The sequence below is a fragment of the Macaca nemestrina genome, chromosome 20 (assembly GCF_043159975.1).
Source record: "Macaca nemestrina isolate mMacNem1 chromosome 20, mMacNem.hap1, whole genome shotgun sequence".
Classification (NCBI taxonomy): Eukaryota; Metazoa; Chordata; class Mammalia; order Primates; family Cercopithecidae; genus Macaca; species Macaca nemestrina.
In genome coordinates, this window is record NC_092144.1 from 62200700 (window position 1) to 62227436 (window position 26737).

Genomic DNA, 26737 nt, shown 5'->3' on the forward strand with positions numbered 1-26737 from the left:
AAGACGCAGCCCAAAAAGGTGCAGTTTTTTGTTTGTTTGTTTGTTTGTTTTGAGACGGGGTCTCATTCTGTCCTCCAGGCTAGAGTGCTGTTGCCCAGCTGGAGTGTGGTGGCGCAATCTTGGCTCACTGCAACCTCTCCCTCCCGGGTTCAGGCAATTCTCCTGCCTCAGCCTCCTGAGGGACTAGGATTACAGATGCCCACCACGACGCCCGGCTAGTTTTTGTATTTTTAGTAGAGACAGGGTTTCACCATGTTAGCCAGGCTGGTCTTGAACGCCTGACCTCAAGTGATCCGCCTGCCTTGGTCTCCCAGAGTGCTGGGATTACAGGTGTTAGCCACCGTGCCTGGCCCCAGAAAGTTTAATTAACTGATCAGAGTGACACTACCAGCCAGGCAGAAAGGGGGCAAGACTCCAGCTCTGTGTCTCCCACGGTGCTCCTTCCGCGGGGATCCAGATTGCCTCATCCCACAAACATGTCTGCTGAGCACCAGCTATTTGCTGGGCCAGTGAATTTGGCACATTCCTGGCCTTCACGGAGCCAGGCAGTCTGAAGGGGAAGATTGACTTGGGGGGAAATTTGATAATAAAGTGTCACAGGTGTGGGACAGACAGACAGATGTGGGGCCTTGGAAGCATTGAGGAGGGGAGGTGGTGTTGCAGCTGGTTCTAGAAGATGAGTTGGTGAGGGCTAAGATAGGAACTTTGCTCCAGCAAGAGGACAAAGAACCCTGGGAGGCGAGAGCAAGTGCTAGCAGGAACATTCAGGCCTGATCTTGACGGCCTAGCCTGAGAGAAAGCAGGAGAGAGGGCAGGGTGGGATCAGAGAGGCCTCGAGTGCTGCTGCACCCTGAGGCGCCCTTTGCCTGTAATTGTGCTGGTTCCCACTGGCATTTGTAGGAAGGACTCAGCCTCAGAATAGCATACCATCACCACATTTAGGGAAGGTTCTTCCCATCCTTGTCTCCTGAGGTGCATAAACTGTGTCACGCTGGGTCTTCGAGTACAAATTCCATGAGGACAGGAATTTTAGGCTGTTAAACTAGTTCTTGGCACACAGTAGGCATTCAGTAAATATTTGCAAGATGAATAAAAGGCAATATTTTCCCAAAAGGTCCTTCAAGGTTTTTTTATTTGTTCATTCCCTTCCTCATAATGAACTGTTCTGCTTCCTACCAGGTCTTCAGGAACCAGCTTTGCAGCAAGAGTCATGTGTCTTTCCATGCCTCATGCCATGAAACAGGCAGGAGCCAAGCGTGCCTCCTTTTTTTTTTTTTTTTTTTTTTTTTTTAAGAGAGCCTCACTCTTTTGCCCAGGCTGGAGTACAGTGACACAATCTCAGCTCACTGCAACCTCCGTCTCCCAGACTTAAGTGATTCTTGTGCCTCAGCCTCCCAAGTAGCTGGAATTACAGATGTACACCACCACACCCAGCTAATTTTTGTATTTTTAGTAGAGATGGGGTTTCACCATGTTGGCCAGGCTGGTCTCGAATTCCTGGCCTCAAGTGATCCACCCACCTCGGTCTCCCAAAGTGCTGGGATTACAGGTGTAAGCCACTGCCCCCGGCCCCAGAGTGCCTTCTTCCCTGTCAATCTTTATTGTTTTATTTTTATTTTGAGGCAGGGTCTCACACCGTCACCCAGGCTGCTGCCACCCAGTGGCATGGTCATGACTCACTGCAGTCTTGACCTCCTGGGCTCAGGTGATCCTCCTACCTCAGCCTCCTATGTAGAGTCAGGGTTTCACTGTGTTGCCCGGGCTGGTCTTGATCTCTTGGACTCAAGCAGTCTGCCCACCTCGGCTTCCCAAAGTGCTGGGATTATAGGCATAAGCCACTGTGCTTGGCCTGTTGTTTTTTTTTTTTCATTACAAAAGTAATTCATGCTTCTGGTAACAGATCTTTAAGAAATACAACCATATATAAATCAAAAAGTTGCAGTCACTATGTTGTTTGAATGTTTTTGGATCATGTAACAGAAAACCCCAGTAGCCTGAACAATATGGAAATCTGTTATTTTTAATGCTGACAACACTGTGAGGTAGGTGCCCTTGCAGTCCTCAGTTTTCTTCAGAAGCAAAAGAGGCTCAGCGAGGTGAAGAGCCTTGACCCAGGGCCAGACTTGGCGCTTGGATTAGATCTTAACACTGCTTCCAAGGCCCACGCTCTGGCCTCTAATTCTGGCCCCTTCTCTTTGATTTTGGCTTCCTTAGCCCAGAGTACCTACTAGGCCCTCTCACTCTCCCCCTCCTCTTTCCTGTCTGCAGCTCCAGAAAGCAGTGGGGCCTGAGATCACCAAGACAGACCTGGTCCCCGCCTTCCAGAACCTGATGAAAGACTGTGAGGCCGAGGTGAGGGCCGCAGCCTCCCACAAGGTCAAAGGTTGGTGCTGGCAGCCGGAACACAGCAAGTGGGGTGGGTGTCCGAGGGGCTGGAAGTGGAACTAAAACGTTGGATCTCACTTCCCTTTGCCTCCCTCTCCCTGCCCACAGAGTTCTGTGAAAACCTCTCAGCTGACTGTCGGGAGAATGTGATCATGTCCCAGATCTTGCCCTGCATCAAGGTAACAGAGAGTTTGATGGGAGGAACCAAGTGGATCTGAGCCTGCTAAAAAGAGGGGCTGGAGACAAGGCTTTGGGGATCGTCAGCTGCAAACTAGGTTCCCAGCCCTCTGGGACCAGGCAGCTCTTGGGTTTCAAGCAATTAGGGTCCTGACTGCAGCTTGAGGCTGACCTTAGAGGTGGAAGTACTTTCTAGAACCTCAAAGTTCACTGAGTCCTCTCATTCACAGGGTTTTGGGGTTGGAGTGGGGGCTGCTGAGAGCAGGGGTCATTGAATCTAAGTAGGTGGTACGCATAAGGAACAGTGATTTCCCCTGTACCCTAAGCCATCCCATGCTCCACGAATGAGAGGGGCAGAAGCAGGTTATTGTCTTTTAGGGGTTGGCATCTGCTTGGCCACTGCTGATGCAGGGGTTGCCCTGATCCCTGTGCCTACGCCTTCTCTTTCCCAGGAGCTGGTGTCCGACGCCAACCAACATGTCAAGTCAGCCCTGGCCTCGGTCATCATGGGCCTCTCTCCCATCTTGGGCAAAGACAACACCATCGAGCACCTCTTGCCCCTCTTCCTGGCTCAGCTGAAGGATGAGGTAAGGGTGCCAGGATCTCAGCTCTGGGTTTGTGGAGGGGACAGGTTACCTGGATTGACCAGGAATCTCCTGATATCTCAACAGACATCCAGACCTTTGCTGAGTTGCCTGTTTGTGGGCATAGCCGTGTGTTCATGCATTCATTACTCCTGGCAGTCTGCATGAGTCCTTTCCTGGGCATTAAAGATATGAATAATAGAGCCAGAAATTTTAAAAAGTTTTTATTTATGGCTGGGTGCGGTGGCTCACACCCGTAATCCCAGCACTTTGGGAGGCTGAGGCGGGTGGATCACCTGAGGTCAGGAGTTTGAGACCAGCCTGGGCAACATGGTGAAACCCCGTCTCTACTGAAAATGCAAAAATTAACCAGGCATGGTGGCGGGTGCCTGTAATCTCAGCTATTCGGGAAGCCGAGGCAGGAGAATCACTTGAATTCAGGAGGCAGAGGTTGCAGTGAGCCGAGATCACACCACTGCACTCCAGCCTGGACAACAGGGCAAGACTCTGTCTCAAAAAAAAAAAAAATTATTTATTTATGTTTTGAGATAGTGTCTTACTTTGTTGCCCACACTGCAGCACAGTGGTGTGATCATGGTCCACTGCAGCCTCCACCTTCTAGGCTCAAGTGATCCTCCCACTTTAGCCTCCCAAGTAGCTGGGGCTACAGGTAAGAGCCGCCACATCCAGCTAATTTTTAAAAACATGTTCTATAGAGACGAGGTCTTGCTAGGTTGCCCAGGTTTGTCTTGAACTCCTGGTCTCAAGCGATCCTCCTGCCTTGGCCTCCAAAGGCCTGGGATTATAGGTGTGAGCCGCTGCACCCAGCCTAGAATAAGACAGTTTTGATCCTCACAAGTCTTCAGAGACTGACATTGGAGAAGACAAGCAGTCCCATGATGCCATTAAGGTGTTACAGGTGCTGTTAAGGACGAGTTCATGTTTTTTAGGGTTTAGGCTAAGGTGCTGTAATAGAGACCCTAGAATACATTCTGGCTTAAATTAGATGGAGGATTTTTTTTCTCTCTCTCATAACAGTATAGGTAGTCCTACACTGGTGGGTTAGTCCTGCTGACCTCAACTGTCTCTGAGTCTCAGGCAACTTCTCCAGTTTTAGCATCTCTTAGTCAGCATGGAGGGGTCAGGCACAGACCACAGCAGGCCCGGTCCTCTGAAGGACGAGATTCTTCACATGTGCTTGCACCCCATACACCCATTGGCCAGGGAGGGTCACATGACCACACCAGCAGTTCAGGTTGCCTGGATTACAGAGGATGAGAGGCGGTGCTGGGTGATGACTGTAGAGAGCATCAGGGTGACCATGGGGAAGGAGCTTGGACTTGACTGTGGGCAAGTGGAAGAGCCAGAGTAGAGTTGGTATTAGAAAGCACCCTGGGCTTATGTGAAGGAAAGATTGAAGTGAGGTGGCCAGCAGAAGTGTAGGAAGACCAAACTGGAGGGTGCTGTGGGAGTCTGGAAGGCTGAGGATAGACTAAGTGGTATGTAGAGATGAGGCTGCAGTGGTATGGAAGGATTCAAGATTGTTCAGGAGGCAGAAGGGACCACGTGGTGGTTTTTGCCTTGGTAGTGAAGAACTGGGCAGATTGTTTGCCAGTGTGTGACATCTTTGTTCCCAAAGGCCTCAGTCTTTCTCTCTTCCCCATCCCTTTCTTATACACAGGCACATACATAGTGTGCTAGAAAGTTGGAGGAAATACTGCAACAGAAAGTATTACATCACACTTCAGTCCCACATGCCCCTAAAAGTTATGTTACTCAGTTCCGCTACAGTGGAGTAATCTCTTAGCCGCAGAATTATAGTCAATTTTTTAAAACATTGAAAAGAGTGCGCTATTTTTAATGTATTTTTTATTCTTTTTGTTTTTCCGTATTAGTGGGTGATTAACAGTGTACTATTTTAAATCAGTTATTTACGTCAGTTGCTAAAAGTTTGAATCATTAATATTCATGACACATTTTATGACTTAAGTAATTTATCTGAGTTATCCTTCACTTGCACGTATTTTCTTTTATAATCGTGTTTTATAGATATAACTGTAATTTGTGTTTTTGATGCTTTAATGGGCATAATTTGGCAGGTGAGAGCCCCTCAACCTGTCTGCTATGTCATTTCACACCTTTCCAGAGTTTTGGAGAGCATTTTGCCTCTGGCATCAGGGAAGGATCCGGGCTCAGCCCAGTGTGAAGGCAAGCCCATACATGATGCAAGTGCACTTACAGCGCTTGCTAGGACTAGAGCATTTTTTGCTCCAGTTTCACCTTCAGCAAGCACTATATGGTAATCATGTGCTGGCAGCCAGCCTGTCTCAGGGCAGCTTATCTTAAGAAGAGAAGAGCCAGCATGGTTTTCTTGGTATGAGGAATTAATCTGACTTATGTTCGGGATTTCCATTTTAGATGTATAAAATTTATATTTCACATTTTGACTCTCCCCGGAATGTATAAGCTTGTCTAAATAAAAAAGGCTACCTTTTTGGTGCACCAAAAAGAAGTCTTTTTAAATGGGTAAGGTATATAGTCTCTGAGCCTTCTCTTCTCATGCGTTCAGCACCTTGAGGCTCACACACCAAGGGCTGGAGCCGGGCAAGGGCCAGTCCTATCTTTGGAATGTGCAGGGTTTCAACAGCCCAGGCCTGCCAGGCTTGTTCACTTGGTTTATTGATTCATTTCAGTGCTCCTTTGTTTATTTATTTTTTTTAGACTAGAGTAGCTTTAATAAGGAAATAGTTTTCTTCCTTCCCCTCTCCCATGTTGTGGATTGATGTCCAGAAAGGAACCCATGTTAGCAAGCAGCAGAGCTAGGATTAGAAGAATCATGTCTGCCTATTTTTTCCAGGGGGCTGTCTTTTCCTACTGTGATTCTTAAAAGTCCTTTCAAAATGGTTAAACATTTCTTGTGATACTATTGTAAGGTTTAAGAATCTGCTTAACTTAGCAGTCCATGCTGCCTGCTTTTTGTGTGCCTTTAATGTGCCCCTGGGACTGGGAGCTAGGTTTGGGCAGGAGTAGGGCGTTGGGAGATGTCCATTATACAAAGTTGATGCAGCTGAGCTTTTTTCATCCTGGGATTCTATGGACATTGCATTCTCTCAGAATCCTTCTTTCCTCTCCTCAGTGCCCTGAGGTACGGCTGAACATCATCTCCAACCTGGACTGTGTGAATGAGGTGATTGGCATCCGGCAGCTGTCCCAGTCCCTGCTCCCTGCCATTGTGGAGCTGGCTGAGGATGCCAAGTGGCGGGTGCGGCTGGCCATCATTGAGTACATGCCCCTGCTGGCTGGACAGCTGGTGAGTGACGAGGCCTGGGGGCCAGGCAGTGCTGCCTCAGAGGAGCTGCAGTATGTCCAGGGCTGTAATAGGGAAATGCGTGCCTTGGAGGCTTAGTGGAGGCTGTGACAATGCCTGGGGAGTCAAAGGAAGGGACCCAGGAAATAGGGCCTTAAAAGATGCATTGGATTCAATAAGAAGAGGGAAAGGAGCACCTCAGACAAAGTTGAGAAGTATCCGGTCTTTCTGGGGTGGGTGTAGGTTCCATGGGGTGTGGCTAGCAGCTCCCCTTGTCTGCTCTCCCTGGAACCCTTACCTTGGAACCCTTGGTTTCTCCTGTAGGGAGTGGAGTTCTTTGATGAGAAACTTAACTCCTTGTGCATGGCCTGGCTTGTGGATCATGGTGAGTACCTCCACAGGAGCAGCAAGAGGAGATGGAAGCTCCAGAAAGGAAGGATGGATTGGCTGGGGTTGTGGCGGGCAGTGGAGGAGGCTGGAGTCACTCCCCGTGCCACTGGATGCTCATACGGACCAGCTCATGTGCTCTTCAGAGTCCTAGAGAAGTGTTGAGTGGGAGGAGGACGAAACAGATCACCCAGGGGTTGCCTGGTATAGTGGAGAGCCAGAGGGCCACTGAGCAGCCAGACCGGGGTTCTGACAGCTCCAAGGTCAGGATTCAAATCTAAAGTCACCTGCTGTCTCTGAATGAGCCCCACACTCATTCTTTAAAACTTCTTATTCCAGTCCCTTGGGGCCATTATGAGAATTGCTCATTGTTTACACTAAGAGAGGTAAAAAATAAAAGGCAATGTTTGTCTCTGTGAAGCCCTGTTTGAAGTAATAAGTGCCACATAATTTAGGCAAATCACTTGTTGGAGCCTTAGTTTGCCCATCTGTAAAATGAGGCCAATAGTGGAATCTACCTCTTGGAGTGGTTGAAAGATACTGTGTTAAAAAACAATTACTAGATAGAGCACATAGTAAGCTCTTTTTTCTCTCTTTGGCTCACATGCAGCCTGGCACCTCGGGGCTGCTTTGTAAGCCATGGTAAGTGTGACCTACATCTTGCCCACATCAGTTCTTCACCTCCAAATCCTTGTCTCTCTCACCCTCACCCTTCTGCAGTATATGCCATCCGCGAAGCAGCCACCAGCAACCTGAAGAAGCTAGTGGAAAAGTTTGGGAAGGAGTGGGCCCATGCCACGATCATTCCCAAGGTCTTGGCCATGTCCGGAGACCCTAACTACCTGCACCGCATGACCACGCTCTTCTGCATCAATGTGAGCCCCCCACCTGCCTGCTGGCCCATCCCTAGGGAACTGCAGTGCCTGGGAGAGGAAGGATGGTAGAGGGTTCCCCAAGGGAGACACCTGGCTTAGGAATGGAGACATGGAGGAGATCTTCTATTCAGAGATGAGTCCTTGGGGAACTGCAGGCAAGGGGGTGGGGCTCCCAGGGTCAGGGTCATAGGGCCTCTGGGACTGGGGACTTGGATGGTGAGGGACCCAGGGCCTGGGAGACTTGACCTGTTGGAGCAGTGATCTCAAGCTTTGTGAGCACCCCTCCCCTTCCCTGAAGAGTGTGTGTCTCTCTCTGTGGTGGGTGAGTGTACAGGCTCTAGGTCAGACCTAGTTATTTGTGTCTCTCTCTGTGGTGGGTGAGTGTACAGGCTCTAGGTCAGACCTAGTTTTAAATTCTGGCAGGGCCATACTTTAGCTATGGACCTTGGATAGTTACATAACTACCTTGGATAGTTACCCCTTGATGCTTCGGTCTTTGTAAGGAGGGGTCCTTTACAAATGATGATTACCCTAGGATCCTTACAGCAGTGACCTCCAGAGTGTGGCGTGGGAAGAAATGATCAGAACACTTAGTTGTGTTTATTTTTAAACCCCATTCTTTCATTTCTAGCTCTTTGTATGGTTTACACATAAATCAGTACATGAGATAATTATAATCGTAGGAAAAGCAAATAGACAGGAGCACTTCCTATCTGTAGCCTAACTGTTCTAAGCCCTGTGCATGTATAACCTGATTAATCTTTATACTCACCAGGCTGTGATTACCAGTATGAATCATAGGACTTGGTAATTAAGGTCCATCTCCAGAGTAATTAAAGGAAGCCTGAGGACAGAGAAACTGGGACATCACAGAATGGAGACGTGGTATTAGGATGGTGTTAGTGGAGTTGGGAGATCCACTCCTGTAACACTGAACTGAGTCCCTGTGTTGCTCAGCCTCTGTAGGGCCTGATAATCACCAGAGTGGCCTGGTCAGAGGCAGTGGGAGATGAGAGTTAGCCAGAAGCTTTGCACTCACCCCTGCTACTCACTGGCCCCCAGGTGCTGTCTGAGGTCTGTGGGCAAGACATCACCACCAAGCACATGCTGCCCACGGTTCTGCGTATGGCTGGGGACCCGGTGGCCAATGTCCGCTTCAATGTGGCCAAGTCTCTGCAGAAGATAGGGCCCATCCTGGACAACAGGTGAGGTCTGGATACTCCCACACACACTGGCAAGGGCTTGTGGGCACCTTCATCTTTGACCTTTGAGGGTAGAGCCCAGGGTCAGAGGCCTGGCACCACTCCTTGCTTGCTGTGTGACCTTGGCTCCTTTCCCTTCTCAAGGTCTGTTTTCTCAACTGTAAAATGAACGTCACAGAATGAAATAGAAAGGGGGGTGATGGGATGGCAGTCTTACATACTAGCAACAAGTCATTAGAAAATGAAATCACCTAATGTTTTATATGTAAGTATTTGTATAATTTATAATTGCACCAAAAATATTAAATAGCCAGGAATAAATTCAGTGAAAGATGTGTAACACCTCTAGTGTAAACTGTAAAACACTACTGTGAGAAATTAAAGCAGACCTGACCAAGGTGGGCAGATCATTTGTGGTCAGGAGTTCACGACCAGCCTGGTCAACATTGCGAAACCCTGTCTTTACTAAAAATACAAAAAATTAGCCGGTGTGGTAGCACACACGTGTAATCCTAGCTGTTTGGGAGCCTGAAGGCAAGAGAACCACTTGAATCCAGGAGGTGGAGGTTGCAGTGAACTGAGATCACACCACTGCACTCCAGCCTGGGCGATAGAGCGAGACTCTGTCTCAAAAAAAATTAAAACAGACCTACATAATATTCGTGTGTGGGACAGTTCCCTGAACTCATCTTTAGATTCAGTATAAGCCCATTAAATCTCAACAGGTTCTTTAGTGGAAAATTGACACTTCTAATGAACAAAGTTGGATGATTTATACTACCAGAGACCAAGAGTTACGACACCACAGTAATTAAAATAGATGTGAATACAAGAATATTTAAATCGCCCAATAGGATGGAATCAAGGGCACGGAAACAGTCCCACGTGTGTTTAACAGCAGGCACCTCTGTAGTTCAGTGGAGAAATATATATTTTTTAAAAAACATAGCTGGGTCAATTTGATATCCATGTAGGAATAAAAGAAGCCTCGCCTCTGGCGGGCGCCTGTAGTCCCAGCTACTCGGGAGGCTGAAGCAGGAGAATGGCGTAAACCCGAGAGGCGGAGCTTGCAGTGAGCCGAGATCTGGCCACTGCACTCCAGCTTGGGTGACAGAGCCAGACTCTGTCTCAAAAAAAAAAAAAAAAAAAAAAAGAGGCCTCGCCTCAATGCATAAACAAATTAATTTGAGATGACAGACCAGAACCAGAAAGATTTAAAAAATAAAACATCTAGAAGAAAATGTAGGAAAATATCTTCATGAGTTAGCGTAGGCACAGCAAACCAGAGGAATTGATAGGTAAGTTGACCTTCTGTAAAATGTAGCACTATTTCTCAAAAGACAGCATTTTGAGAGTAAAATGCAAGCCCTTGACTGGAGGAAGATGTCTGCAATGTATGTTTCTGAGAAAGGACTCATCCACAATACCTGTCTAAAATCAGGCAGGGCAAGAAAGAGATGGGAAAAAAGACTTGAATCGGCACTTGAAAAAGGATCTCCAAATAGCTTGTAAGCATATGACAAGGTGTTCAGCATCATCAGCCTTCAGGAAAGTGCAAATTAAAGCTCAGTGACATATCACTACACACCTCCCAGAACAGCCAATATTAAAAAAGACTCAATGGTGCAAATGTTGAAGACATAGAGCTGGAACTCTCATCCATTGCACGTGAGGCTGTGTATTTAGGGTTTGATCACTCTGAAAACGGGAGTGGAACTGGAGTGGAATTTGGTGAAGCTTGTTATACAAACACCCTGTGAAACAGCCCTTCCACTCCTGGGTCTCTATCCAGGAGAAATGAGTGCTGTTTCTGTCCGAAGAATGTTTATGGTAGCTTTATTCATAGTAGCCATAAAAACAGAAAAAACCTCCATGTCTGCCCACAGTAGAGCAGATAAATTTTAGTTCATTCATACAGTGGAAAACTATTCAGCAGTGAAAAATCAAATGCCTGCTGTAGGCGGCAACACAGGTGGCTCTCACAGATACCATGTTGAGTGAGGAGCCAAACTCAAGAAAACACACCATTTATGTCAAGTTCAGAAACAGGCAGAATGAAAGAATCGAGATGATGGAAGTAAGAATAGTGGTTATTTGGGGAGAACAGGGAGCTGTCAAGTGAAAGTGGGGGACCCACAAAGCCTGCACTTTTGATTTCTGTCTGAATCTGTTCCAGGACACAACCTCAGCTTTAGTTTCTCTCCGAAGTCCTCCTCCATTTCCCAAAACAATTGACTCGGTGCAGGCGGAGTTCCCTGGGCCCCATAGATGAGAGTGGTTGCCTCCTCTGGGCTCCTGGAGGACCAGGAACTTTCCCTTGGGACCACTTACCACTCCCTTCTTACGTAGCAGTTTGGTCTCTGTCTTGCTCCTGGCCCGGATGCCTCATGGCAAGAAACGAGTGATTTAGCTCCGTATTCATTCCATATACATTGTAGGCCTCAGTGAATATGTGTGAAATCAATGAAAGATACCCATTTGTTGGGCCTCAGAGACTTGGGAGTTCTGTGATTCTGTTCTCCTTTCCCAGCCTGCTCTGATCTCCCTGTTTGGGGCCCCAGAGAAGTCTGTTGTTGTTTGTCATACTTCTGACTTTTAAAGTAATTGGTTGGTTGGTTGGTTGGTTTTTTTGCAGTTTGTTTGGTTTTCCTTTGAGACAGAATCTCGCTCTGTCGCCCAGGCTGGAGTGCAGTGGTGCAATCTCGGCTCACTGCAACGTCTGCCTCCTGGGTTCAGGCAGTTTTTGTGTCTCAGCCTCTTAAGTTGCTGGGATTACAGGTGTGCACCACCATGCTTGGCTAATTTTTGTACTTTCAGTAGAGATGGGGGTTTTGCCATGTTGTCTAGGCTGGTCTTGAACTCCTGGCCTCAAGTGGTCTGCCCACCTTGGCCTCCCAAAGTGCTAGGATTGCAGGCATGAGCCACCGCGCCTGGCCTTGATTTTACTTTTTTTTTTTTTTTTTTTTTTTGAGACGGAGTTTCACTCTTGTTGCCCAGGTTGGAATGCAATGACGCAATCTTGGCTCACCACAACCTCCACCTCCCAGGCTCCAGCGATTCTCCTGCCTCAGTCTCCCAAGTAGCTAGGATCACAGGCGTGCACCACCACACCCTACTAATTTTGTATTTTTAGTAGAGACAGGGTTTTTCCATGTTGGCCGGGCTGGTCTCAAACTCCCGACCTCAGATGATCCACCCACCTTGGGCTCCCAAAGTGCTGGGATTACAGATGTGAGCCACCATGCCAGGCCTGATTTTACTTTTAATATACACATAATTATACATATTTATGGGGGTATAGTAGTGTTTTGATAATGTGTGCAAATGTGTAATTATCAAATTAGGATAATTAGCATATCTATCACCTTAAATGTTTACCGTTTCTTTGTAATGAGAACATTCAAAATCTTCTCTTATAGCTGTTTTGAAATATGCAAAATATTATTGTTAACTATGGTCACCTTCCTGTGCATTGAGCGGAGATTTCTCATTCCTGTGTATGTCCTGGATTCTTGAGACTCCTCCCACCTTGGGTTTGGTGTATCCATGTCTGTGTATACCCTCTTGCTCAAGAGCCCTGTGCCCACCTGTTGCCCCAGTACGCTCCCTTTCCCTGTCTCCTTTTCGCTTTCCAGCACCCTGCAGAGTGAAGTCAAGCCCATCCTAGAGAAGCTGACCCAGGACCAGGATGTGGACGTCAAATACTTTGCCCAGGAGGCTCTGACTGGTAAGACCTAGAAAGCAGGGAGCCCTAGCAGGAGGGTGGACTTTTGAGGACAGGTGCTAGGCTGTCCTTTGAGAACAAGGTCGCAGCTTCTGGGAGGGGGAGGTACCATGGCATTGTGGGCAGAGAGAGGGCTGTGGTTCTGATTCTTGCCTGTTCCTGTTTTCCTAGTTCTGTCTCTCGCCTGATGCTGGAAGAGGAGCAAACACTGGCCTCTAGTGTCCACCTCCAACCCCCACAAGTCCCTCTTTGGAGAGACACTGGGGGGCCTTTGGCTGTCACTCCCTGTGCATGGTCTGACCCCAGGCCCCTTCCCCCAGCACGGTTCCTCCTCTCCCCAGCCTGGGAAGATGTCTCACTGTCCACTTCCCAGTGGGCTGGGGGAGCACGGGGTTGGACAGGACAGCGACCCTGGGAGGAAGGGGCTACTCCGCCCACGTCGGGGAGAGATGTGAGCATCCCGGGTCACTGGATCCTGCTGCTGTAATGGGAACCCCTCCCCCATTTACTTCTCCACCTCCCGTCCTTCCCCTCATTGGTTTTTTTTTGTGTGTCAACTGTGCCATTTTTATTTTGTTCCTTTTATTTTCCCCCTTTTCACAGAGAAATAAAGGTCTAGAAGTAGTCAGTCCTCTGGCCTTAGTCATCAGCATGGAGGAGGGGACACCACCCCAGAGTCATAACATCTGCCCTTTTCTCTGGAGAAGATCTTGTTACAGGACCCATTATACCCCTATGTCCCGAGAGAATTCTCTGGGGATCCCCCCAGGAGTGCTGCTGGCCTGTGGAGCAGAGGGTCCACGAGGTGCTCTGGCTGCTGTCCTGTAGTGCAGTTCAGTTTCATAGATGTTGGCCGAGTATTTTGGGGGTTAAGAGCAGGTGCCTTGGAACCAGACTACCTGGGTCCAAATTTTGGCTCCTTCAGTTAATAGACGTGTGACTAGGAGTAGCTTGTTAAGTCTTTATGAGCTCAGTTTTGTATTGTGTAAAATGAGAGTGACATTAGTACCTAGATTGCAGGGTGGGTGGCGAGGACCAAGTGAATTAGTACCTGGTAAGTGTGTAACAGTTTCAACATGAGAAGTACACAACATGGGAAGCAGAGTTAGCTGTACATTGCCAGAGAACCCCCTGTGGGCCATTTCCTGTGTTCTTGAAGAAGACTTGGGCTCTGACCCTGTCCCCAGGAGGTCTGTCAGGATTGTACTAGAGAGAGAACTATGGCAAGATAGACCAGTTGTCTCTCAGTATCTATTCTCCCCTTCCTAATATAGAAGCTCTGATTTTTAGCTGGGCACATGACTATATGCATTCCAGGTATTTTCCTAGTGTCTCTTGAGATTAGGTGTGGTACTGTGACCAAATTCTAGTCAAAAAGATGTTGAACAAAAGTGGTATGTGCAGCTTCTAGGAAGTGTTCTTAAGGGTGAAGGCATGATCCCCTACCTTTCCTCCTTCCTGCACTCCTGCACTCTGGAATGTGGACCAGATGGCTAGAGTAGAAGCTGCCACCTTGGGCCAGAAAATGATCTTAGGAGTGAAGGTCAAGGAAGACAGGACAAGATGGAAGGAGCCTGGCTCCCTGAGGCTGTGAAGAGCCACGCCAGTATTGTCACCTGGGAGAATTCAACTGATTAAGTGCCTGTTCATTTGGGGTTTCATCACTTGAAGGTGACCCGAATTCTAACTGATGCAGGGAGGGGCCTGGAGCACCCTGGAGAAAGGAGCAAGGGACGTAAGGCTGGTGATGTCTGCATGGAAGGGTTTCGCAGAGGACGTGGTGCTTGAGCACATTTTGGCACAGGTGGTGGAAGGGAAATGTGGCTTTGAGTGACAAGGTGATTTCACCAGCTTAGCCCTCATATTACCACATCCCTACTCTGTTAGACTTTATTGTGCCCTAGGAGATGAGGCTGAAGGAGACCAAAAAGCATCTTTAGGAATTACCATTTTTGCCCTGGGCAATAAACTCTTTCCTAGTTGAGAACCACTGCTCTAGAAATGCAAACACACATGTAACTAAGCATGAAAGTCTGACATTAAATCTTGGCTTCCCTGTGGTTAACGCTGCTGGTCCATTGCAACAAGAGTGCAGTGGACCAGCAGCCTACGCATTCTCAGGAGCTTGTTAGAAATGTAGAACCTCTCGCCCCTTGCCTGGACCTGCTCATTCAGAGCCTTCATTTTAACAAGATGCCCAGGTTCATCTGCACACTGAAGTTTGAGAAGTCGTGCCTTAAACACTTTAACCCAGTTTTTCTCTCTTGAGAGTGAGGTTAATGCTGCCTGGATCTAGGGCTGAGGATGCGCTATGGCTCAGAGGTGGGGTCTAGAATTGGGCACGCATATGTAGACAAGGCTCAGGGATGTCTTGGGGCTGCAAGATTGGGCGACTGATGGAATGGGATCATTACAGGAGGTGGAGGTGCAACGGATACCCTGGATGGGCTGGGTAATGAGGTGATATTCAGCGACCACAGGAGTGAGTATGAGAGACAAGGGTGAAGGACAGCCTGAGTTGTTGAACTTCAGCAGAGTCCTGAGTTAACCAGGAGTTGCCTGGTGTCTTGGGTCACGTGCTCTAGAAGCAGAGCACAAGTGGAGACTCATTCAAGTGTCTTTCTTAGTGCTCTCAGGCAAAGGAGGCTGAGGTTAACTCAACTTCTGTGAACTTTGAGTTGGGAGAACCCAATCAGGTGATGAATGTGGTGGTGGTAGGAGCAGTTCCTAATCTCCCAGGCTGCAGGCTTTGTTTGCTTCGTACACCTGGCCCTCTCTGTAGTAGCTGAAGTTGGCCCCTCGAAGCCTTTGATGCTGGAGCTGGGTCAGGGTGGAGAGACTGCCTGGAGCCAAGACGCACAGTACTGGCCTGTTTCTCCCCCTCTCTAGGCCTAAATCCCAGCAGTTACGTTGGCTGTCTCTAATGGTTCCTTCCACAGCACTGTTCTCCAGAGCCCACACACAAATTTTGTCTCCTTTTGTGATGACTGCACCACTTTGGCTGTTTTCGCCAACAATCTCTTCACTGACCCCTTCCTTCCACTGCTTTGACCCAGACATCTGGATGCGGATGAGGTTGCTGAGTCATTTGGTTTCTTTGGCTAACGCATAGGGGCACGAGGAGAGCTCTAGAATCACTGTGCCCTTGACTCAAGGTGCAGAATCTGCCTGTGGTGCTTGAGCTGTGGTTGTCACTGGAGGAAAATTAACCATGGCTACCCTGGGCAGGTGAGGATCACGAGGTGGTGCCTCAGACCCTAGAAGCGAACTGCAGGGAATGGACAAGATCCTGCATATGGCCATCAGGACTGGAGGGAAGGAGGACACCAGGTTCATCTACCTAAGCCGGTGGCATCAGGCATAAATAAAAAAAAAAATAGGGCGGAAGCGGTGGCTCATGCCTGTAATCCCAACACTTTGGGAAGCCGAGGTGGGTGGATCACCTGAGGTCAGGAGTTTGAGACCAGCCTGACCAATGTGGTGAAACCTCGTCTCTACTAAAAATATGAAAAAATTAACTGGGCATGCTGGAGGGCGCCTGTAATCCCAGCTACTCAGGAGGCTAAGGCAGGAAGATTGCTTGAATCTGGGAAACAGGGGTTGCAGTGAGCCAAGATCACGCCACTGTACTCGAGCCTGGGCAACAGAACGAGACTCCATCTGAAAAAAAAATCAGGAACTTGTAAAAAAGAGAAAATCCAGTGAAGATTCAGTGCCAGGTCCTGACTCCAGCAGGCCTTACCGTACAGAGCTGCAAGGTGATGTGGGGTTACAGGCTTCATAGGGCTGGATTTTTCCCAGTCAGCCTCCAGGAAGGGTAAGAGACTGGTAGCTTCACATGTCACAAAACGAAACTGGAAGTTTGGGTTGGCTAATTGGGTCCTTCCCAGACTGGAGGAATGAAGGAAAACCCGAGACCCTAAGTCTTCCTGGGGAATCACTGCGCTCCGTCCCCAAGCACATGCCTTTCCTGAAAAAAAAACTGAGGAGCGGGAATCTGCTTCCCACCCACCGCTTAGCTTGGGCTTAGCCTTAGCCGCTGCTCTGCTGTTCCTCTACCCTGTGCATACTCCAGAGCAGTAGAGAATGGACCTTCCCTGATGCTGAAAATAAGAATGAGGGGCCTAGAATTCCAATCTCACTCTTTCTCTAGGCAAATGGCAGATGATTATTACTCATGAATACTCTGGCTTTCTATGTTGAGCTAATTCAGGGCTGTATTCTTTGCTGTTACTCCTCTTTTTTCATATATTTTATACAGATACTAAGCTTTATTTTATTTTTTGTTCATTTCTTGAGATGGAGTCTCACTGTATTGCCTAGGCTGGAGTGCAGTGGTGCGATCTTGGCTCACTGCAACCTCTGCCTCCTGGGTTGAAGTGATTCTCCTGTCTCAGCCTCCTGAGTAGCTACTGTTACTCTTAAACATGGGTAAAAATACTTTTTTTCTTTTCTTCTTTGGGAAACTAAAAGATTTGCGATTCTCGATTATTCAGCCTGGGGTCGTGTACTGAGGAAGGGTACAGAATCTTACCTCCAGGAGCGTGGAGCTTTAGATAGGATCCTCCTTCCTGAGGCTGGAGCTTACTCTCCTATGTGATCAGAGGCTTTCACAACATCCACATTGGTCTCCAGATCAGCCCTATCACGGAGGCCTGGTCCAGAGACCTTCACATGAAAAGGGAAATGATAAACAAGTGTCCGGGAGACACCATTCTGCAGGGATCCTACCCTCTTAATAATCTCTATGGCCACAGAAATAACCTTGGGGTTTTCCCGGGAGCTAGCCACCACACACAGATTATGAACTTTGGACAAAAGCCCCAGCCCTAGCCCTCATTCTGATACCTGTCATGCCCAAACTGCTCTCAAAGGCTCATGTGCTGTTACCTCCTGAGAGTCTGCGTATCAGTATGTTTCTGTGCTAATGTAATTGATTGAGTAATGTGGGAAGAGCAACAGGCAAAGGGCAGGATACTGGAAGCTGGGTATAGGGTCCCCTTACCTGATTTATGTTGCTGATTTTCCCAAATACTGATAAAAATGAATTGATCTCTAGGTGGAAAACAGGAGGAACCCCAGACTACATAGTAAGTAGAAAATGAAATAAATGCTGCATGTCATTTAGATAGAGCTCAGCCCTGAGTCATGGAGTCTTTTCAGAACAAAGGAATAGTTCTCCCTTATCTGAAGCTCACTGTGGCCTTGGGAAGCCTGGCATTGAGAATTCTCTGCGTGTTCACTCTTGAGTTCTGTGCCTGCATCACACAGCAATAGAACAGTCCCAAAGGATTCTTAAGGGTGGGGAAAGGCACTAAGAGAAGATGAACCTGTAGCCCCTGTTATACCATCTGGTCTAATTGATACTGCTGTTATCAAGCAAAAGGAGCTGTCTCCCTGAGGCACTGGAAGCCAATATTTTGACACCAGGTTTTTGAGAAAGAAAAACTTTTTATTGTAAGTTGACTCACAAGATGAGTCGAGCTCAAGTCTGTCTCCCTGTGCTGGCTTTAAGGCAGTAATTTAACTATAAAACGTTTAGGAGGTGGATTCTGGGGTTCTCAGATGAGGGTAGAAGGAAAGGAGAGGTCTGGAAAGTCTTCTGGCATGCACGGTTCTCTTCATGTCTCCTCATGCGTCATGTGCAAATTTAGGGGGAGTTAGTTTGAAACATGGTGTGGAAATTGAGGCTGTGACATCAGCACGCTTGGTCTGTGCCAACTCCATTTGGCCATATTGGTTTCAACCAATTTTGACCAGTTTTGTAGAGGGCGTTTGAGCATTTCAGAAAGTTATTTCTTACCTGCTGTTCTGTAAATTAATAATTTTTGTTAGTTACTGGTTTATTTAACTCTTTGGGCATGGGTTCACTACCACCTGTCCTAACCCCACTTGATGTTTCCTGGGCCTCCTTACTTTCCACCTTCATTCTCTCATCATACTTTATGTACACTAATAACTCCCCTGCTATTCTGTATGTAGCCCAAACATCAGCTGTACTGCCTCATCTCTTAGATATCTGTGTATACTCTGACCTAATCAAAACCAGAAATTGTGGGCCGGGCGCGGTGGCTCAAGCCTGTAATCCCAGCACTTTGGGAGGCCGAGACGGGCGGATCACGAGGTCGGGAGATCGAGACCATCCTGGCTAACACGGCGAAACCCCGTCTCTACTAAAAAAATACAAAAAAACTAGCCGGGCGAGGTGGCGGGCGCCTGTAGTCCCAGCTACTCGGGAGGCTGAGGCAGGAGAATGGCGGGAACCCGGGAGGCGGAGCTTGCAGTGAGCTGAGATCCGGCCACTGCACTCCAGCCTGGGAGACAGAGCGAGACTCCGTCTCAAAAAAAAAAAAAAAAAAAAAAAAAAAAAACCAGAAATTGTGGAGCTGAAAAAGCCAGTGTGTGAAATGAGAAAAGCAATAGAGAGGGGTAACAACAGTACTGAACAAGGAGAAGAAAGAATTTGTGAACTTGAAGATAGGTGTTGGGGACCAGTCTCTGTAGGGTCCAGTCCCACAAGGTCGGTGGGTTTTTCTCCCCGTGTGTGGAGACGAGAGATTGTAGGAATAGAAACACAAGACAGATGAAAGAAAAGACAGCTGGGCCCGGGGGACCACTACCACCAAGATGCGGAGACCAGTAGTGGCCCCGAATGCCAGGCTGCGCTGATATTTATTGGATACAAGACAAAGGGGCAGGGTAAGGAGTGTGAGCCACCTCCAATGACAGGTAAGGTCATGTGGGTCACGTGTCCACTGAACAGGGGGCCCTTCCCTGCCCGGCAGCCGAGGCAGAGAGAGGGGAGAGAGAGAGACAGCTTACGCCATTATTTCTGCATATCAGAGACTTTTAGTACTTTCACTAATTTGCTACTATTATCTAAAAGGCAGAGCCAGGTGTACAGGATGGAGCATGAAGGCGGACTAGGAGCGTGACCACTGAAGCACAGCATCACAGGGAGACGATTAGGCCTCCGGATAACTGCGGGAGGGCCTGACATCAGTCAGGCCCTCCACAAGAGGTGGAGGAATAGAGTCTTCTCTGAACTCCTCTGGGGAAAGGGAGACTTTCCCTAGCGGGTGTTTTTCCTTGACACTGACGCTACCGCTAGACCATGGTTCGCTTGGCAACAGGCATCTTCCCAGACGCTGGCATTACTGCTAGACCAGGAAGCCCTCTAGTGGCCCTGTCTGGGCATAACAGAAGGCTCACACTTGTCTTCCAGTCACTTCTCACTATGTCCCCTCAGCTCCTATCTCTGGCCTGGTTGTTCCTAGGTTATAAGTGTAGAGCAAGGATTATTATAAGACTGAAATAAAGAGTAATTGCTACAAACTAATGATTAATGATATTCATATATAATCACATCTATTATCTATATCTAGTATAACTATTCTTATTTTATATATTTTATTATACTGGAACAGCTCGTGCCCTTGATCTCTTGCCTCGGCACCTGGGTGGCTTGCCGCCCACAGTCTTAACACTACCTGTAGGGTATCCGAAGTCCAGTGGCGACAAAGGATTGAGAAGAGACAGGTTAAAGGTGGGAGCCAGGGGTCCAGTTACAAATTGGAGGTTGCAAAATGCCCCAAGCTGTGGTCTCCACACTATTGAGTACAATCACTTAGATCTAAGAAGCAGATGTTCAGGGCGAAACAGTGAAAGGGAGGCAGTATGTCATAGGCATAATCTGTAGCAATAGCAGTTTAAATGAATCTTCTTTGTGCTCAAACAGCGTATCTTTAACTTATTGGAGAGTAGCTAGTGGGAGTGGGCTTAACTGGGAGCCTGCACATCTGTTCACATTCCAGTGTTTCAAAGGAGTGTCTTTCGCCTTGAACACTGTTTACATATAAGAGAGCAGGTCTCACTCTGAGCATGGGAACATGATGGCAATTAGAAGGCTTTCCTCCTCAGAGGCCTCTCATGGCTTTCCACAACTTATTGTCCCATATTTTTATGGCCAGTTTGTGCAGGCACCCCACAAGCTCTTTTCCCACAAGCCCTTTTCCCAACTATAGGTTGTATGAAAATACATGCTCACAGGAGAAGAAAGAAAAAAGAATATTAAAAAAAAAGTCATCAGGATGTATGGGATAGCACCAAAAGAGCCAAGTTCGCATTACAGGATTTCAAGAAGGAAAGGAGAAAGAAGGCTATAGAAAGCTTATTTAAAGATAGTAGCCAAAAATGTCTCTATCTGGGAAAAGATATAAATGTCTAGGTGTAGGAAGCTTAAAGGTCTCCAATTAGTTTTAATTCAAATAAAACTTCAGCAAGACATGTTATAATAAACAGTCAGAAGTCAAAGACAAAAGAAGAGGGTTTTTGGTTTTCGTTGTTTTGAGCCAGAGTCTTGCTCTGTTACCCAGACTGGAGTGCAGTGGCGCCATCTTGGCTCATTGCAACCTTCGCCTCCCAGGTTCAAGCGATTTTTGTGCCTGAGTCTCCCAAGCAGCTGGGACTACAGGTGTGCACCACCACACGTGGCTAATTTTTGTATTTTTTTTAGTAGAAATAGGGTTTCACCATGTTGGCCAGGCTGGTCTCAAACTCCTGGCCTCAAGTGATCTGCCTTGGCCTCCCAAAGTGCTGGGATTACAGGCATCAACCACCGCACCCGGCCCAAAGACAGAGTTTTAAGAGCACAAAAGAAGACTCATCATTTGCAATGGAACTCTATAAAGCTATCAACAGTCTTCTCAGTAAAAACTCTATGGTCCAGAAGGACAGTAGGATGATATTATTAAATCACAGAAGAAAAAAACCTGGCAGCTAGGAATAATTTACCTAGCAAGCTGTCCTTTAGAAACGAAGGACAGTATAAGGACTTTCCCATACAAACAAAATGTAAGCGAGTTTATCACTTCTAGGCCTGTCTTATGAAAATGATAAAGGGAGTTTTTTAAATAAAAGGACATTAAGTAGTAACATGGAAACATGTAAAAGGATAGAACTCTGATAAAAGTAAATGCAGAATCAAATTTCAGGATACTCTCACACTAATGGAATTATGATAATCACATATATTGAGTATAAAGTCTGAAAGGCAAAACTTAATAGGTATATTAACTTGTTTAGGGACATACAATATAAAAGAGATATAAGTCTAATATCAAAAATATAAAATGTGAGTGGAAGAATAAAAGTGTAGTGTTTTCTATGTGATAGAAGTTAACTTTTTATCAGGTTAAAATAGCCTTTTATAAGTAAAATGTGTTATATGTAAGATGCTAATCATGAAGCAAAAAAACCTATAGTAAGTATTCAAAAGATAAAAAGTAAGAAATATAAACATACCAGTTCATAAATGCATCTAATAGCAAAGACAGCAAGTGAGTAGGAAGAAACAAAATCTACAAAACAATGAGGAAATAATAACATGAAAAGAGTAAGTTCTTAACTATCAATAATTACCTTGAATGAGGCCGGGTGTGGTGGCCCAAGCCTGTAGTTCCGGCACTTTGGGAGGCTGAGGCGGGTGGATCACCTGAGCTCAGGAGTTCAAGACGAGCCTGGCCAACATGGTGAAACCCTGTCTCTACTAAAAATACAAAAAATTAGCTAGGTGTGGTGGCGGGCACTTGTAATCCCAGATACTTGGGAGGCTGAGGCAGAAGAATCGCTTGAACCCAGGAGGCGGAGGTTGCTGTGAGCCGAAATTGCACCATTGCATTCCAGCCTGCGCAACAAGAGCAAAACTCCATCTAAAAAAAAAATTAAAAATAAATAAATAATTGCCTTGAATGTAAATGGATTAAGTTATTTTATCTAAGGACACAGAATGTCATAATAATTTTTCAAAAGACCCAGGTATATGCTGTGAGAAGAGACTAACTTCACCATTAAGAACACAAAGTGGGCCGGGCGCGGTGGCTCAAGCCTGTAATCCCAGCACTTTGGGAGGCCGAGACGGGCGGATCACGAGGTCAGGAGATCGAGACCATCCTGGCTAACATGGTGAAACCCCGTCTCTACTAAAAAATACAAAAAACTAGCCGGGCGAGGTGGCAGGCGCCTGTAGTCCCAGCTACTCGGGAGGCTGAGGCAGGAGAATGGCGTAAACCTGGGAGGCGGAGCTTGCAGTGAGCTGAGATCCGGCCACTGCACCCCAGCCTGGGTGGCAGAGCAAGACTCCGTCTCAAAAAAAAAAAAAAAAAAAAAGAAATATCAAAAAAAAAAAGAACACAAAGTGAAGAACTAGAAAAAGATATTCTATGCAAATAGAAACCAAAACAGAGTAGAGGTTGAATAAACATTAAGGAAAAACTGTAACAGTACAAAAATTGTCATTATACAATGATAAAGAGGTGAATTCATCAAGAGGATATAAGAATTGTAGATATGCCTACCATCAGAGAACCTTAATAGATAAAGCAATTATTAATAAATCTGAAGGGAGAGACAGACTGCAATGCAATACTAGTAGAGAACTTAAATATCTCACTTTCCACAGTGGACAGATCATTCAGACAGAAAATCAGTAAGGAATTGTTGGATGCACACTGTTCTTTAGACCAAATGTACCCTGATAGACATACACAGAACATTCCATGAAATAGTACCAGAGTATCATTCTTCTCAAGCGCATATGGAATATTCGCCAGGACAGATTGTATAGATAAGACAAAGCAAATCTTATCAAATTTAATTGAAGTTATATCAAGTATTCCTACTACAATGGGACAAAATTAGAAATCAATAATGAGGAATTTTAAGATGGAGGGATATGGGGAAAATTAAACCACATGCTCCCGAACAAACAATGGGTCAAAAAAGAAATCACAAGAGAGATTTTAAAATATCTTGAAACAAACCAGTAGAAACACAACATACTAAATCTTATGGAATGCAGCAAGAGCAGTTCTAAGGGGGAAGATTAGAGCAATAAATACCTACAACAACAACAAAAAAGGTCTCTCAAGTAAACAACCTAACATTACACCCTAAGGAACTAGAAAAAGACAAGCAAACTAAACTTGAAGTCAGTAAAAAGAAGGAAGTAATAAAGATCCAATGTAATCAGAAAAAAATGGAAGAGCAGAAAAACACAGTTGAAAAGATCTTTGAAACTAAGATTGCTTTTCTGAAAAGATAAATCACAAACCTTTAGCCAAACCAAGAACAAAGAAGATTCAAATAATATCAGACATGGAAGATGAGACATTACACTTAATATCGCAGGAATACAAAAGGTCATAAGACAACATTATCCACAATTATATGCCAACAAGTTAGACAATCTAAAAGAAGTGGAGAAATTTCTAGAAAGAGAAAACCTGCTAAGACTGAATCATGAGGAAATAGAAAATATCTTTCATTAATGCAGCATCAAGGAAAACAAATTAGGCCAGGTACAGTGGCTCACCCTTGTAATCCCACCACTTTGGGAGGCTGAGGCAGGCAGATCACTTGAGGTGAGGATTTTGAGGCCAACCTGGCCAACATGGCAAAACGATGTCTTTACTAAAAATACAAAAATTAGCTTGTTTGGTGGTGCATGCTTGTAATCCCAGCTACTTGGGAGGCTGAGGCACAATAATCACTTTAACCCGGGAGGTGGAGGTTGCAGTGAGCCTAGATCGCACCACTGCACATCAGCCTGGGCAACAGAGGGAGACTCTTGTCTCAAAATAAAAATAAAAAAAATAAAAAAATTAAAAAAAACCCGAAAACAAATTAAAAATCAGAACTGACCAAGAATGAGAAACGAGATTCAATCAGTAATAAAACACTCGCATCCAAGTAAAGTCCAGGATGTGATGTGTTCTTTGAAGCATTCTACCAAACATTAAGAAGAGAGTAATGCTAATCATTCTCAAATTCCTTCAAAATATTTAAGAGTAGAAAACATTTCCATTCTCTTTTTTGAGGCCAGCATTACCCCGATGACAAAGCTACACACAAGAATACTACAAGAAAAAGCTACAGGTCAACATTCCCTATGAACTTAGATACAAAAATCCTCAACAGAATACTAGCAAAGAAAAAAAAAATTGGCCTGCATGGTGGCTTCACACCGGTAATCCCAGCATTTTGGGAGGCTGAAGCGGGTGGATCGCCTGAGGTCAGGAGTTTGAGACCAGCCTGGCCAACATGGTGAAACTCTGTCTCTACTAAAAATACAAACATTAGCTGGGCGTGCTGGCAGGTGCCTGTAATCCCAGCTACTCAGGTGGCTGAGGCAGTGAGCCCAGATAGTGCCATTGCACTCCAGCCTGGGTGGCAGAATGAGACTCCATCTCAAAAAAAAAAAAAAAAAAAAAAAAGCAACATATTAAAGGATTATTTACCATAATGAAGTGGTAGGTTATCCCTGGAAGAAGGATGGGTCAACCTATGCAAATCTGTGATTGTGATGCTCCACATACGAAGAATGAAGACATAATCCATATGAGCATCTCAACAGATTCACTGAATGCATTGGACAAAATTCAATATTCTTCCATGATGAAAACTCTCATCAAATTAGGTATAGAAGGAATGTACCTCAGCACAACAAAGGCCACATATGACCAACCCACAGCTAATACTATGCCCAAAGATAAACAGTTGAAAGCCTTGCCTCTATGATTAGGAACAGGACAAGGATGCACACTCTCACCACTTTTATTTAACATAGTGGTGAATGTCCTTGCCAGAGTAATTAGGCAAGAAAAAGTAATATAAAACATTCAAATAAAAAAGAAAGAAGTGAAGAAGTGAAATTATTCTTGTTTGTTAATGACCTTATACACAGAAAACTCAAGACTAAACAAAAATACTGTTAGAAATAATAAGTGATAATAAATGAACTTTAAAGTTTGAAGATATGAAGTTGGTGAGCAAAATTTGTTGCATTTTTATATACTAACAATGAACTCTCTGTAAAGAAATCAAAACAATCTTATTTTCAATAACCAGAAAAACAATAAAATACATAGAAGTGATTTTATCTAAAGAGGTGTATAATCTGTAAGCAGAAAATTATAAAATGTTGATAAAACAATGAAGAATATACGAAAAAATGAAAAGATATGTCATGGTTGGGAAATGGAAGAATTAACAATGTTAAAATGTCCATCTAACCAAAGCATACTAATCAATCTGCAGATTCAGTGCAATCCCTATCAAAATTCTAATGATACTATTCACAGTAATAGAAAAAAAATCTTGAAATTCATATGAAACCCCAAACCCCCCAAATTTTCCAAAGTAATCTTGGGTAAAGGAAACAAAGCTGTAACACTACCTGATTTCAACATCTACTCCAAAGCTATACTAATCAAAACACATGACACTGGCATAAAAACATACACATGGACCAATGGGATGGAATAGAGAGCTCAGCAATAAACCCTTGCATTCATGGTCAATTGACTTCAACAACAGTGCCAAGAACACATGATGTGGAAGGATGCATTTGGATATCTACATAGAAAAACAATAACATTGTTTTTTTAATCCGATTTTTATTCAAATATTGCCTCAAAATGCATTAACAACTTAAACTATAAGGTCTGAAACTATAAAACTACTAGAATTCATAGGAGGAGAGCTACATCATATTTGTCCAAGCAATGATTTTTGGATATGACCCTAAAAGTACAGTCAATGAAAGCAAAAATAGACAACTGGGATTATATAAAAAACTGTACAGCAAAAAGTTGGGGTGGTAGGCCGGGCGCGGTGGGTCAAGCCTGTAATCCCAGCACTTTGGGAGGCCGAGGCGGGCGGATCACAAGGTCAGGAGATCGAGACCACAGTGAAACCCCGTCTCTACTAAAAATACAAAAAATTAGCCGGGCGCGGTGGCGGGCGCCTGTAGTCCCAGCTACTCAGGAGGCTGAGGCAGGAGAATGGCGGGAACCCGGGAGGCGGAGCTTGCAGTGAGCCGAGATCGCGCCACTGCACTCCAGCCTGGGCAACAGCGTGAGACTCCGTCTCAAAAAAAAAAAAAAAGGCCGGGCGCGGTGGCTCAAGCCTGTAATCCCAGCACTTTGGGAGGCCGAGACGGGCGGATCAAGAGGTCAGGAGATCGAGACCATCCTGGCTAATACGGTGAAACCCCGTCTCTACTAAAAAATACAAAAAACTAGCCGGGCGAGGTGGCG

The 26737-nt window shown here is 45.8% G+C and overlaps 1 protein-coding gene and 2 long non-coding RNA genes across 3 annotated transcripts in view; 1 reads left to right on the forward strand and 2 right to left on the reverse strand.

The window, feature by feature from the left end:
- Positions 1-13269, forward strand: part of LOC105497074 (protein phosphatase 2 scaffold subunit Aalpha) — a 38314-nt gene extending 25045 nt beyond the window's left edge. The window contains exons 7-15 of the mRNA XM_011767790.2: positions 2269-2383; positions 2494-2564; positions 3015-3149; positions 6283-6456; positions 6778-6838; positions 7561-7715; positions 8778-8920; positions 12553-12644; positions 12813-13269. Of these exons, the coding sequence (XP_011766092.1) occupies positions 2269-2383; positions 2494-2564; positions 3015-3149; positions 6283-6456; positions 6778-6838; positions 7561-7715; positions 8778-8920; positions 12553-12644; positions 12813-12829 (963 nt within the window). The 3' untranslated portion in view covers positions 12830-13269. The remainder of the gene's footprint in view (positions 1-2268; positions 2384-2493; positions 2565-3014; positions 3150-6282; positions 6457-6777; positions 6839-7560; positions 7716-8777; positions 8921-12552; positions 12645-12812) is intronic.
- Positions 6397-8890, reverse strand: LOC139360453 (uncharacterized). Its single transcript, XR_011617867.1, has 3 exons — positions 8755-8890; positions 6752-6990; positions 6397-6518 (listed from the first exon to the last, which is right to left on the reverse strand). It is a non-coding gene; the product is annotated as an uncharacterized lncRNA (long non-coding RNA).
- Positions 8940-17783, reverse strand: LOC139360451 (uncharacterized). The gene is made up of 3 exons (XR_011617865.1): positions 17647-17783; positions 17176-17309; positions 8940-9075 (listed from the first exon to the last, which is right to left on the reverse strand). It is a non-coding gene; the product is annotated as an uncharacterized lncRNA (long non-coding RNA).
- Between the last annotated feature and the right edge of the window lie 8954 nt (positions 17784-26737).